Here is a 13,617-nt window from a genome sequence, read left to right on the forward strand (position 1 = left end):
CTTTTCCCACAACAGCAGAGGTCAAAAAGGGAGTTTTATCCTGTTCCTCTGCAGCTGAGCTCAGCTACTGGGCATGGTGGGGAGTCCTCACTGTCACTAGCGCTGTTCCAGCCAGGGATGGCCCTGCTCCTGTGCTAAAGGAACAGCACCGGCGTCAACCGCACCCCTTGGATCCCAGCCCCAGGCGCCTGACTGCAAGCTCATCCACCTGTTCAAGTACCAAGAAACAGCCGGGGCTTTGGCACACAATTCTAACTGCAGCTGGAGAAAAACACATCCTGAACTTTTCCAGGCCACCCTGACACATGACAGAACAATGTACAGATGACTTGAAAGCCTAAAAGTTTGGAGGTCCCACAGGATTTGGAAAAGATGCTAGAATTTGGACCAAAATAGATGTGCTTTGGTTAATAAAGGAAAAAGAAAGCAGAACTACTTTGTGTTTTGAATTTTCTGTTTACTTTTCCTTTTTTTTTCTATTATTTTCCATTCCATTTTCTTTTCCTGAATTTATTTTTATTTTTATTTTTCATTTTTCATTTTTTTCCTTTCCTTTTCTTTTTCATTTGATGTTTTTTCCTTTTCCTTTTCCTTTTCATCCTTCCCTTCCCCTTCCTCTTCCTCTTCATCTTCTTCCTCCTTTTCATTTTTCTCCCCCTATACCTTTTTATGTTTTTCTTGTCCCTTTTCTCTTCCTTTTTCTTTTCCTTTTCCATTTTCATTTTTTTTCTTTTCGTTTTTTCTTTTTCAAGGAAATTGAAACTGGGAAGGTCCCAACTCCATCTCAAAGGATATTTAGCACACTGCTGAACTCTCCATTGAAAAATTCTTCTCCTTCACAGACAAGCGCCAAGAGCTTTCAAAAAGCAAAGGAGAAATATCATGGAGGCCAGCAGGGCTGAAGGCCAAAATGGCACGTTTCTGAACTGGTTGCCTGCCACTTCCCTTCTGATGCAACCAAACCTACAGCAGATGCTGATGTGCTGCAGGGACATTTCTAGAAGGGGACCTTGGTGGAAGTAGTGCCAGCAGGTGGCAATGGCATTTTGTCCAGTGGCACACAGAACATGGGACAGGTGAGAAAGTCAGCAGGATCAGTGAGTATTGGCACCTTACCAAGACAGGAGTTTCATTCCAGTAAGGAACTTCTCGTTCTGCCATTTCGATGCCCACGATTCCAAAAGACCATATGTCCATTTTGGGGCCGTACGGTTGACCTGTCACCACTTCAGGCGCCATCCACCCAGAAGTGCCGGCCACAGAGCTCTGTCTACTCTGCTCAGGGGTGAGCTGAGCAGAGAGGCCAAAGTCAGCTGTGGAGAAAACAACACACCATGAAAGGCAGCTCCAGTTAGGAAACCAAGCAAAAGAATTGCCCACTCCCAGTCTCAGAATGCACTTTGTCATCTGCTGGAAATCCATCCCTGCTCTATATCCTCAGGGCTTTAGCCAAGGAAATATGGCATTGGCGGCTTCAAAAAATCCCCACCTTTTTTACTCTTCCTGCAGCAATGGCCTTTCTTTACTGAAGCTTTAGATTGTAGCTCCGTCCCTTTGGATGGGACACACCAATGCCACTCTTGACTGCTTGTGGTACCTTGTCATACCTCTGTGCGCATCACAACTGTGCCTTCAGCTCACAGCAGGGCCCCTGCACTGCCAGCAGCACCATTTTTGGGGAGCTGGCAGTCACTGAAAGCAGCCCCACACCCCACATCCCTGGAAGGCTGAACCTGACCAAGAATACACTGACCCAGCTTGACAGAGCCGTCCGTTCTGAGAAGGATGTTGCAGCTCTTCACATCTCGATGGATCACATGGTTGGAATGAAGAAAATCCAGTCCTTGCAGGCACTGAGAGAGAAAACAGAAACAGGGGGGCAAAAATGAGTGATGTGATTTCATCACACAAGCAAGGAAACAGCTGTAAAAATTCCCTTTGCAGGGGAATGGGGAGTAATGGCAGAACACAGTGCCACTGAGAGGAAGAGCCTGCTGCTGCAACAGGAGCAGAGCAGGACCTTTGTCAGGAAAGGCATGGCAGCTTTTGAAACAGCAGCAGCAACTGCTGTTGTAGACTGTCCCCTGCAAACCAGGCAGAGTGACTGCAGCTGCAGTGGGTGTGCTCAGAAGCAAACAGCATTTGGGCTGCACTGCTATCCTTTTCAGCTGAGGACTGTGAGAAATGAGTCTCTTTTTCTTCTCTGCTGTTCATTTCCAATCCTGTCAATCACCACCTTTGCTTTTACAGGCAGGGAATGCAGTGCAGGTAAGCACAAGGTAAACATTTAGACAGGCAAGGTGGAGAACAGCAAATCCAAATAGAAGCAACAGAGCTAGAATACAACAGCAGGAGATAAGAGTACAAGGAGTGAGTAGAGTGAGTGCAGGGACACTGGCAGGCAGTTCACTTGAAAGGCTCTTGCTTGCTCATAGCATACCAGCAAGACAGAAACCAAGCTTGGCACATGAAATCACTCCCATTCCGAGCCCCTGTTTCCCAGACAATCTTGCTCAAGGCCTTGGAAGCACAGGTGGGATCCCTGACCTCACGACTGACAACTGCAATCTCTCCTTCCGACATTTGAGTCTCATTGATGATATCTCTCAGAGTGCCTCCGTCCATGTACTCCATCACCAGCCAAAGGTGCTTCCCCACAAGGTAACTGAAAGAAGGAAACAAGAGTGTGGAGATGAACATGCATGGCTACGTTGCTGTTTGCAAAAGACAACAGTTGATTCTTGTTTCTGGGTGCCTTTGTGACAAGGACAGAAGAAAAGGAATAGACATTGCCTCTAAACTGTGCAGGGTTTGCAATCTGTGCAGTCTCAAGGAGAATGGCACATGTACAGAGAAGGAGATGTCTTAGATGGCCAGCAAGCAAAAAATGCAGTTTAGTAACAGCCCAGATAAAAAAGCTGTCACACATGGTATCTCTGGTAATAAGCACCGAGTCTTCCTGGCATGCACAGCAATGGAAAAAGGGCAGCAATGCAAGGGAAATCCTCCCTCTAGGGTGGTTTATCAGCACTTCAAAGGTGCTCCTAAAAACTTGAAAAAGTTAAGCCCCAATCCAATGTGGAGGAAATGAATTTACATTGTGTTTTTTTCAGAAGATAAGGCTGGTCCAGATTTTTGGACAATTTTCAACTGCATATGCCAGGGTAGAATAAAGCAGACAAAATGAAAAAATCTCTTCCATCCACTGGAGATAAGGTGAGAAATCATAATTAACCAGTAATTAACAGCTCTTTTTTCTGCCAGTAACCAAAGTGGGTTTTTAACTTTGCATGCATGAAGTACGTAAATAAATATTGGTGGGATAAAACAAGAACCACTCACCTCTCTAAATAGGTCACAATGTTGGGGTCCCTATTCATTTTCATGACCATGAGTTCATAAGCAATTGCTTCCTTCCTGATCCGTTCTTGAAGATTGATTTTCTTTATGGCCACCTAAAATGATATTGAAAATGAGTAAGTTTGGAAGTTGGCATGGAGCTTCTCACATGGAGTGAGTGATTCTGGAATGGCACAGCCAAGCTGTGCCAAAGCACCTTGTGATTAGACATTGCAGTAATTAGGAAGTGACAATCCAACAGCCCATTGCTCTGCTCCCTTGGGGGCAGTGACATGACACCTGACCACTGACACTTTGCCTTGTCCACTTGGTAACAAAGGTGTATCAACTCTCACCCACAAAGCTCTGACCACACTCTCTGCTGCTCTGCCTGGACTTCCAAAGAAGTAATCTGTGCCTTGGTACTCTGTGGATACAGGCAGGCCTTTGGGCTTTTAGGGACACCTTGCAGATCTCTCCCTACGTACAGTTCCCAAGTGGCTAATGAGCTACCAGTAACATTCAGATGTATTTGCTGGCAGCCAGAAATGAGGATTCAGGACTCTGAAGCTGTAGCCCCAAAGAGCAGTGAGATGCTCTAAGTGAGATGCTAAACCTTGGTTTTAGCAAATGAGAGCAAGTGGGCACTTCCTTCTCTGAAAGGAGCCGCTGCCCTCCTTGCCTTCCTACTGGCAGCTGAGAAGGACAAGGACTGTCCCAAGTGCAATTTGCAGGCTGGCACCAGTCTGTGCTTCTTGTGCCTTTGCTGCACAGCTCTACCCAAAGCTCCAGGCACAGATGTCACCCGTAGGGAAAGGCCTCGAGAGCAGCAGAGTCTGCAGGGGCTGTTGACATTTACCTCTCGTCCTGTGGCAATGTCAAGTGCTCTAGAAACCTCTCCAAAAGCCCTAGAAACAAAACAGCAGCAAAGAAAGGAGAAGCTGTTTAGATCTTGGAGTGAAAGCCAGTCCATACAGGAGATCTCTGCTGTAAATACTTAAAAGCTGCATGACAATTGGCAGCATGGAGATGTCTATGACAATGCCTTCTGAGCACACTTACAAATTCTGATCATCACTGACAATCTAACCTCAGTGTCTGAATATGTTTGAACATAAGTGTCTAAGTAGTTTGAAGTGAAGTCTCTAACTCCACACTTGCTGGTTATTCCCACCAGCAAAACACCTGGCCCATGGTCTTGGAGAAGTAACTGAGGTTGGACTCACCCGCTGCCCAGATTTTCCAGTTCAATGTATTCCATCATGGGATTTTCCATGTTCACCATTTTCCCTGAGAGAAACAAAATACAAGATGCTCACTTTCAAGCAGAAATCCCAATTTCCAGGAGATACAAAAGGCAGCCCCACTGTCTAGGGTTTTGGACACTTTGTGGTCACCTGGGCAGCAACAACAAGAACAGGAGCAACAACAAGAAGACAAGCAGCTGCACAGCACAAGTGCCCAGTACAGAGACTGATTTTGTATGGTCCTTTGAAAAGACTTCTTGACAGGAAACTAAGCACAGGGAGACTACATTCAGAGGAAACGGAGACCAGAAGAGAACAGGTAGCAAGGCAAGTATGTTTGTCATCTATAAATATTAAGGAGAGCTGGACCTAACAGAGCCTTGCTTTCCTTGGGAATAAACACTTCAATGTTTCATTCAACAAAAGGTTTCATACTTCCTAAGATTAAATGCATCTTGACACCTAGAATCAATTCCTACAAAGAGATGCCAGTTTGGTAAGAGGAAGAGCATTGCCAAATGTTCCCATAGTCTCCACCTTTCTGCAATTTGCCAAAAGAATGAATGCCTTTCCATCTGTAAAGCAGAGCAGCTCATGCTGTAAGCCATTCCAAGGGGGCTTTCAGCATCAGCACCCTCACCCTGTATGAGCAGGCTGAGCTCCAAGACGCCCTTGCCCGTGGCCCATGGGAAGAAGCCCAGTGCTTCCCTTCCCCCTGACAGCGCGGATCAGTGGCTGCCATTGGACTCGGCCTCTCAGCACCGCACACGTCCCCCCCACCTTCCCAACTGGGCACAGCGGGCAAGGGCAGCGAGGACAGCAGTGCTGCTCAGGCGCCGCTGTGACACGCACAGCTGCCCAGAGGAGATGCTGTCCCTCTCGGGAGTCCAGGCCGTGCCGTGCAGAAGCCGGCCCAGACGAGGGGCTGCTGCCTCGGGCCAGCTCGGCTCTGCAGCGGCCGGCCGGGCGGCAGCGCCACTCTCCCAGCTAAGGAAGGCTCCAGCCCCTGCAGTCACAGCAGCCCTCAGGGCCAGGGCACACAGCAAGGCTGCCAAAGGCCAAGCATGAGCACTGACAAGCCATGGCAAGAAGCCACAGCCAGCCTGAGCCCCTGACAAGCTGCTGCCCCCATTCAGGACACAACGGGATTGGCTTTGGGATCAGACACACCGAGGTGTGGATCAATGCCCTTTTCTGTCTCAACACGTGAAGGTACACACAGAATGAAATGAGATGTTTTTTCAGCCCCACCAGGTCTTTATGGGAGGGCACAACACTGGCAGCTCTTATGGGCGAGAAGCAGATTAAATGGGTTGTGCTGCAGAATCACAAAGGGCTTGATGTGTTTTCCTAGAGACTGATCTGAGCATGGGTTGGGCCAATGGGTAGCATTCTAAGAGTCATGGGAATGATTTGAAATCAGATATGAGAAAGTGCCATGGATCTGAGGAATACACAGTGGAGGGGCTGGAGGCTCGCTCCTAAGAAACGCCTGCGGTGAAGTTTTATCTGATCACACCATGTCTGTGTGTCTCTTGGAGATATCTTTATCAGAATAAAAGCAGGATATTAATTTCAGATTGTTATACAAGTATCTGTTTTTCCCTTGTGGGCCCAGTAAAAACTGCTGTTGCTCTCTGTTTCTGCTGTCACCTGATGTTCTTTCAAAGGAGTCCTCACTGACAAAAATACAGCATTCTCATCAAATAAAGTTGCAGATGTAATAGTGGTAATAAGAATGTTCATAAAAATGTCACCAGTAAGAGACAGGGAGCAGAACAGCTCCTTCAAAATGGAGAAAAACAAACTCTAAACAAAAAACCCCAAAAAACCCAGAAAAAACAAAAATTAAAAACAGAAGACAATACCCCAAAAGCAATCAATTTCTCTGAAGCATTTTGGTACTGACAAGTGTTGAGAAGCCTGGAGTCCAAGTCGAATTTAGGAATCAATTGTTCTCTTCAGTTTGGCCACTAGCATGCAGCACTTGCATAGATAATTTGCTAGGTCACAGCCTTCTGCTGATGCAAGAACAATCTCTGCTTCTGCCTTTAGCAGAAAGGGAAGTCCAGGCAAACCCGAGCCAGTCCAAGATTCCCTCAGAGGCAACAGGAACATTCAGAGTGCTCTCTCACTGCCTTGAAGCACAGCAGTTCCTGTGGGGAGCCCTAAATGTCTCTGTGACACCAAATTGAGGAGGAATATTTGGTACAGCTATGCTGGCACGTGCACACAATTCACTGTCCCTCAGACAAGAAATACACAAGCCATACTCAGTAGCTCCAGGAAGTTGTCCTGTAGCTGAGCAGCATCTGTGTCAGTGCTGGAGATGGATGAACTGCCCCGGCTCCACTTCTCAGGTTGGGGAACCAAGGCTCCTTTAGATGACTCTGCTGATGCTGCTGCTGCTGCTGCTGCTGATGCAGCAGATTCAATAGAAGAGCCTGGGTGGATCTGAGAGAAGAAATGAGTTGTTGTCAGAAAGATGACTGGCAGAGATAACCCTGAGTTATCTTTACAAACGCAATCCTGTAAGAGGTTGCTGTTAGTCACATGCCAAGCTCATAAACTGGATTATTTTGGATACCCGCTTCTGAAACCAAATGGTCAAAACAAGAAATTGGTTTTGAGTTCATAGCCACCTTCATGTTCCATTTTCATGGATTTTCTGAAGGATGATTGCAACCATTCCACTTCCTCCCAAGGATTCCTTTCCCCCTCCAAAGACTGCAGACATATTTGCAGCTCCTTATTCAAATGTTGTACCTCCTCCCACTGAGTCCACTTTTCCTCCACCATCTTTGAGACACGCTCAACCTTCAGCATCTCTGCTTGGGACAGTTGCTGTGCCTCACGCCGACCTTGGGGCTCCTCATCACCAGTCATTTGCTGGAAGCCTTCGCAGGCTGCCAGGTGAGATGTCAACACTCCAACCTCAAGTCAAAGAGAACAAAGCAGTCAGAGACTACAGCTTGTCCCTCTCTGCCAAGGCTCATTGACTGTGAGCAAAGGGAACGAGCAGGAGAGGAGCAGATTCACCAAGGCATACAGACAGCTTGTGGCTTGTGTTCAACATCTATCTGGGTGACTGTGTTCACTTGCAAAAACACCTGAAGAAACAAGGAGAGCAGGAAGAGGCCAGCAGGAATGCATTCAGATGAGTGCTGGCAAAAGGGGAAAATGACTTGTGCCACTGTCCCGAGCAGCAGTTGGGATTCAGCACACCAGGAAGTTTCCTTCAAAGCAGCTGGGATAGACACTACAGCAGGATGGCACTGAGGGGCATCACCCCAGTTCCCTGCTGCTCTGCAGAGGAAAGGTAAGTAGGGCAGAAACCTCCAGGCTACAGTGGCTGCAGTGGCTATCGCTGTTTCACTCACTTGCTTTTGTAGAGAATCCTTCTTCTGAATCAGGTAATTAATTTTCTCTTCCACCATTTTCATTTCTTCCTCCAGCCTCGTCTCCCTTGCCTCGATCCTAGCCTCAGTTTCCTGTAGCTCTACCTGCAGATTTTCCTTGATGGCCTCAAAAAAACAGCAGAGAGTATGCTTCATGAGTGGAGTGTCTTCTACTCTATCACTCACCTGGTTTTGTTGTTCTCCTCTCTGCTGATGGAGCCTCATGTCCTCTTCGGTGCTCCTCATGTCTTCCTGGTGCCTCCTCTTCACTGCCACGATGGCACTCTGAGCTTCAGGCAGCTCTGCTTGTGGCTCTGCCTTGATGCTCTGTACACACAAATGGAGAACAAGTGACTGGGAGCTGCCATCAGGCTCAGCTTTTCCCTCTTTCAGCCTCAAAATCACTCTCATTCAGTCACTTCTTTCTGCCTACTTAACCACCTCTGCTTCCACTGTAACCTTCCTGTCCCAGTGCTGATCTCTGCAGATTACAAGGCTCTGTGCTTTCAGTGCCTCTGGGACTCCTGGCCTCCTCAGGCCCAAGAGCTGTGTTTTATGCCCCTCTTCCTGCCCTGCACTCTGTCACCTGCTGAGTCAGGCTTACCTGGCCATTCTCCAGTGGCTCTTCCACCTGCTGCCCAAGCTGCTCTTCCTGCTCTCGGGCTGGCAACAGCTCTCCCTCAGTCTGGCACGGCATCTCTGACAAATCAGTCTGCTCCTGCTCTTTCTCCAGAACAACCTGCACAGAAAGCAAGAGAACATGGGCTTCAACTCCCCACAAAATATTTGTGGGCCAAGACTCAAAGACTGATGGGCTCACACGTTCCCAAAGCACTGTGCTGCTGCTCTCCTGCCTTGTTCTCTGCCCATGGGGAGACCCAGATTCCAAAGTGACACTGGCAGTACAATCAGGGTCCATCTGGGTCTGAATCCCCAACAGACTCTTGGGCAGCTGACAGGAAATGTGTGCCATTTCTCAAGGGTCTGCTGAGGGCCTCCCTCCCGTTCTGCTCTGTCCTCTTTGTCTTGCCATAGTGACTCACACTCAGCCCTGTCCCACAGCTCCATCCTGGCTCTGCAGGTGGTTTCCTGTGTGATTTCATCCCTTGTGAGAGACACTTGTGGAGTTCATGTTCTCTTCAGGCCTGCACCAGCATTCCTGCCTTTCTGACATCTACACTCTTGTTAGAAATCCTGGTCATTCAGGAGAAAAGGATGTGTGCAATTTGATCCTCTGATGGAGGTCAGAGAGCCCCTATGGCCACCTGAGTATATGGAAGAGGACCAAGGTGTTTATCCTCCCTCTTTTGTCAGCTGAGAATTCTGAGCGGCACTAACGGAGATCCTCCAAAGGCCCCATCAACAAATGAATTGACACACCCCTAGGGATGCCAATGAAGGAAACCATGTGTCATGTAATCCATGCATGACCAAAGTCTCCAAACTCCACCTAGAGCTTGAGATTGTTCCACTCCCTTAGGACATGCAGCCATTTGTTGCATAAAAAGAAGGTTTCACAGCAGAAGAGAGTGGAGGAGGAAAACAGCTCTGAGGGAAAGAACAACCATCTCTGCAGGGGGAATCATCTCTGCCTGCTCTGGTTCAGTCAATGGAACCTGTCTCTCCTCCTCTCCTCAAAGGGATGCCTTTAGGTGACCTTTATACCTCCAACTGCTTAGGAGCAGAGATGGGAAAATTCAAATGGAATATTTGATATCTATCAAACAGATGATAGATAGATAGATAGATAGATAGATAGATAGATAGATAGATAGATAGATAGATAGACAGACAGACAGTTAGGTCCCACTATTATAAACTCTCTTACTATACTTTCTGTCCCTACACACATCAACACTCGGTAGCCAGTGCCCCCATCTGCAGCAGTGCTGAACTTGCTCTCCTGTTCCTTCAATAAATCACACTCTTGGGGAATCTGGATTGTGTTGGTCCTTTGCTGTCAGACCCAGAGCACTGCTCTGGGAACTGCAGTCTTTGTGCATCTGTGCTCAGACAAGTTCTTCTCTTGCACTCAACCACACTGATGGTGCTGAAGTGGCTGCAATCAGAAATGAAGCCCAGCCCCTCCCAGCCTCTCTGATCTCTCAGGACCAGCTGGAATGCAAGGCCATTGATTTCCAGCTCAATTCCCAAACACAACACCTATTGATCAACCATAGGCTGCCAAAAGGCATGGGCACTGTTCACCTGAAAGTGATGTGCAAGCTCTGCTGTCTGGCCTGGCACCAGAACAGCTCCTTCTGCCCCAACATCCCCACCCCAAACTATGTGTTCTCCTGCAAAACTATGTGTTTTCCAGAACTGCCATCTTCCAAATTCAAATTCTAACAGAGTCTCTTCCAGTGCTGCAAGTGGGCAGGAAGGGTTGAGCCAAAGCACCTTTAATGGCTGCAGAATGAGAAATTACACAGGGTTCTTCCTACTATCAAGCAATAGACAAATAAACAAAGCAAAAGATGAAATTGTCACCCACTCCAGGGTCTAATCTTCTTGGCTGCAGGGAGGGGATGTTTGGCAGGAAGGTGGCCCAAGTGGTGAGCACTGTCATGTAGGGATTGATGGAAGTCTGCTTGAAGCAGACTTGAAGCACCACGGTGCTTCCCAGCACAGGGGGACGCTCAGTGCCCTGCTCCTGCTGCCCCACTCTTGCTGACACGTGGCCAGCATGCCCCAGGCCTTCTTGGCCACCTGGGCCCACGTTGGTTCAGGTTCAGCTGCTGTTGAGCGACACCCCTGGGTGCTTTGTCCCAGGCAGCTGCTCAGGCACCAAGTTGCACATTTGACTTTAAAGACACCATCCAGAATTTGGAGATGCCTTTCCTGTTCTTAGCAACACAAGACAGCACTCAAGGACTTGCGGCTTTATCCCAGCCTCCAGGCTCCAGGGGAGTTTTCAAAGCTGCAGACTTCAGAAAAACAACTCTCAACAGACATATGGAGTCTCTGGTTTTGCCTCAGAAGAAGGGTTCAGGACAGTGCAGTTTGTGTCTTTTGCCACACAAGAGAAGAGTGGCCCCACATGGATTCATGGACCACAAAATCATCTCTTTGCTGCTTATCAAAAGCCAAAAGAGACGTGGGCTCAGAGCGCCTGTCAGCTCTGCTACTGACTGCTCTGCCTGAAGAGGCAAAACAACAACCTGGCAACAAAGGCACCAAAATCCCTGATTTCCATCAGAAATTTCACATCCCCACTGTGTCTCTGAAATACTCCCAGGTAAGCACACCCAAGAAGCTCATGGAGACAAACCACCCCAAAGCACTTGTGTGGCCAGATCAACATCTTTTGTGCCTGCAGCTACTTGGCCAGTCTGTAGGGCACAGGACTCTCCAGACCACAGTGTCCTCTCCAGAATGTGACATGGCTGAGCAGAGTGTCTTTGAAATGCTCCCTCCTCTGGGCACAGGGAGCCTTCATGCTTCAGGCTGGCCCCTATCAGAATCCCAGCAATTGGGGGCCTAAACATGACAGATCAAAAGTCATTTGTCAGCTGTCATTGGCTGGGGTGACTTGCTAGGTGCTGGCAGGACTCCAGCACTCAGCAGCCTCAGCTACCAACAGCAAGTGCTGGCTGCTCAGGAACTTGCAGCTCTGCCTTGCACTAAAGACAACACCAGCCAGAAGTGGCACTTACAGTCTCTGAATGTTCAGGCTGGGGTGTGACCACCGCTGGAGGCTCGTGGTCATTTTGCTCCTCTTTGGCCTCTTCTCCAGGAGCAGAGGGAGCCAGAGAAGAGTCTGCTGTTGGTTCTGGGCTCTGTGGACAGATAGTAGTGATAGGGACAGGCAGCTACCTATCATTTATAACCTTACTTCTATTCAGCTCTATTTCTACAACCAGCTCGACTAAGGACAATTCATCAGCTTTGATAGCAATGGGATTCTAAGTCACTCCAAGTAAATGAAAATGGGTTAATTCAACTGGAGTGCAAATTGTCTGAATTAGATCTCCCACCCTGGCTACTATCAAGAAGCAGTGTTCTCTCTGCAAAACTGGTCTTCTGGTTCTTTTAAAGCACTGAAGTGGAAGATGAGGAAATAGCCAGCAATGCCTTTGCTATCACTGCTGCAGAGATGGAAATGGATTTCCTTTCAGCCTACTCAGCTGGCCACCTACACTCTACTGCCACAGGCCAAGCTCCCAGCTTGCTCCACAATTCTCCAACAGCAGGAACATCAAAGGTTCCTTTCTCACTCACCTCAGGATCGGCACCTCTGAACACACGCCTCAGGTGACCTGCAGTGAGCAAGGGAAAATGAACCCAATGGGGTGAGAAAACTGCCTGGGCTGCTGAATCCCATGGAATAAGTGAACCCAAACAGAGGGTATTTTCCTCTGACAGCATCCCTCAGGAGACATAATTCTTTCAGACATGCAGCAAGGGAACTGGGCAATATTCTTGCTTGTGCCTACACTTTGGCCTGTTTTGCCAGTAAGTGAACACAAAGTCAATCAAGAAAATGCAAAGTGTTCTTTCACACTCAATGCTTGAGTCTTGTCCAACAGATAAAGTAGCTTTTGCTCTTTTCCCTTTCAGGTACTTTTTTAAAAAATAAGTTGCATGCAGTAGTTCTCATTAACTTGCTGGAAACAGTTGCCCAGAAAATCTTCCCCTAAATCCCCCTGAGCTGTGGTAGTTCTATTGTGCAGCACAGCAACAGAAGCTCCAGCGTTCAGGAGCAGACACTCACTGCTTTGGAGTTTGCACTTCATTGCAAAGGGTATTGCTATTCTAGCACTCAGAAAAGGGTGAACTTAGTCAAATCCTTTCATGACAAACTTGAGAACAAAAGAAGCTTTCCCTCAATTGTGGGGAGAACCACAAAGCCTTAAGAAGGCCTTCTGAGAAGGTCTCTGCATTTTCAAAGCTATCCTGCTTGAGCCAGCAAACTGAGGAAAGGACAGACTCTGCTGCCACAGACTCTCCTGTGCAGGGAATGGAACCCTTGCAAATGCTGCCTGCAGAGCCCTGGCTACAGGCATCCCGTTTTTTGATGAAAATGTTGACAGGAGCTTTAGCAAAGCAGTGGCATCCTAAAGGTCTTTCTGTTTCAAAATCAACCCAGTGACTAAGAAAAAGCAGGAAGACCTACAAAAGCCAGGTTAGGTTACAGCCAGGGAAAACCTCTACTTACATGCCAGGTTAGTCAAGTAATAGCCGGAATAAACAAAGCCGTAAACAGTGCAAACTGCAGCAGCGAGTGGCTCCATCATTGGAGCACTGCTGTGCCAGTTTGCAGACTGTGCTCAAACACAGGAAAGAATAAGGCTCCTGTCAGTGTGCAGCTGCCCACTGACAAACGCCTCAAGCAGGAGGATGCTCCTGCACTGAGCAAGCCCAAGAGCTGCTCTGACACTGAGGCCTTCCGTGCACCAAGGCAACCTTCTGATGTCACCACGACAATGTGGCAACCATGCCCTGACATCACAAAGCAAGTGTTCTGCCTTGGAATTTATGCAAATTTATGCAAAGCAACCCAACCTCCCCTACAGCAAACACAAAATAGCCTAGGAAGTTCTCCTCTGTCACAAAGCTGCACAAACTCCGCTGGTGAAACAAACGCTGTTGTTCAAGAGATCCAAGTGTAAAAGCAAGAGTGGCCCAAGCAC

At 48.0% G+C, this 13,617-nt stretch overlaps 1 protein-coding gene across 1 annotated transcript; it reads right to left on the bottom strand.

The window, feature by feature from the left end:
* Positions 1 to 963: 963 nt before the first annotated feature.
* On the bottom strand, positions 964 to 13,167 carry LOC148184423 (uncharacterized). Its single transcript, XM_088054229.1, has 13 exons — positions 13,143 to 13,167; positions 12,206 to 12,243; positions 11,641 to 11,763; positions 8,589 to 8,723; positions 7,967 to 8,311; positions 7,281 to 7,520; positions 6,860 to 7,040; positions 4,566 to 4,629; positions 4,199 to 4,247; positions 3,343 to 3,455; positions 2,548 to 2,665; positions 1,754 to 1,853; positions 964 to 1,313 (listed from the first exon to the last, which is right to left on the bottom strand). The coding sequence occupies exons 4-13, from the start codon at positions 8,679 to 8,681 to the stop codon at positions 964 to 966; spliced, it is 1,653 nt and encodes a 550-aa protein (XP_087910355.1). The 5' UTR covers positions 8,682 to 8,723; positions 11,641 to 11,763; positions 12,206 to 12,243; positions 13,143 to 13,167.
* Positions 13,168 to 13,617: the final 450 nt, after the last annotated feature.

Source organism: Pseudopodoces humilis, chromosome 4 (assembly GCF_049639895.1).
Source record: "Pseudopodoces humilis isolate 2021_Gansu_Grassland_sample_001 chromosome 4, ASM4963989v1, whole genome shotgun sequence".
Classification (NCBI taxonomy): domain Eukaryota; kingdom Metazoa; phylum Chordata; class Aves; order Passeriformes; family Paridae; genus Pseudopodoces; species Pseudopodoces humilis.

Coding starts and splice junctions, on each gene's coding strand:
- LOC148184423 (XM_088054229.1), bottom strand. CDS start 8,681: ATGCCGTGCCAGACTGAGGGAGAGCTGTTGCCAGCCCGAGAGCAGGAA. Junction 8,312..8,588: donor AGCCACTGGAGAATGGCCAG/GTAAGCCTGACT, acceptor TTGTGTGTACAG/AGCATCAAGGCAGAGCCACA. Junction 1,854..2,547: donor TTGCAGTTGTCAGTCGTGAG/GTCAGGGATCCC, acceptor TTTCTCTCTCAG/TGCCTGCAAGGACTGGATTT.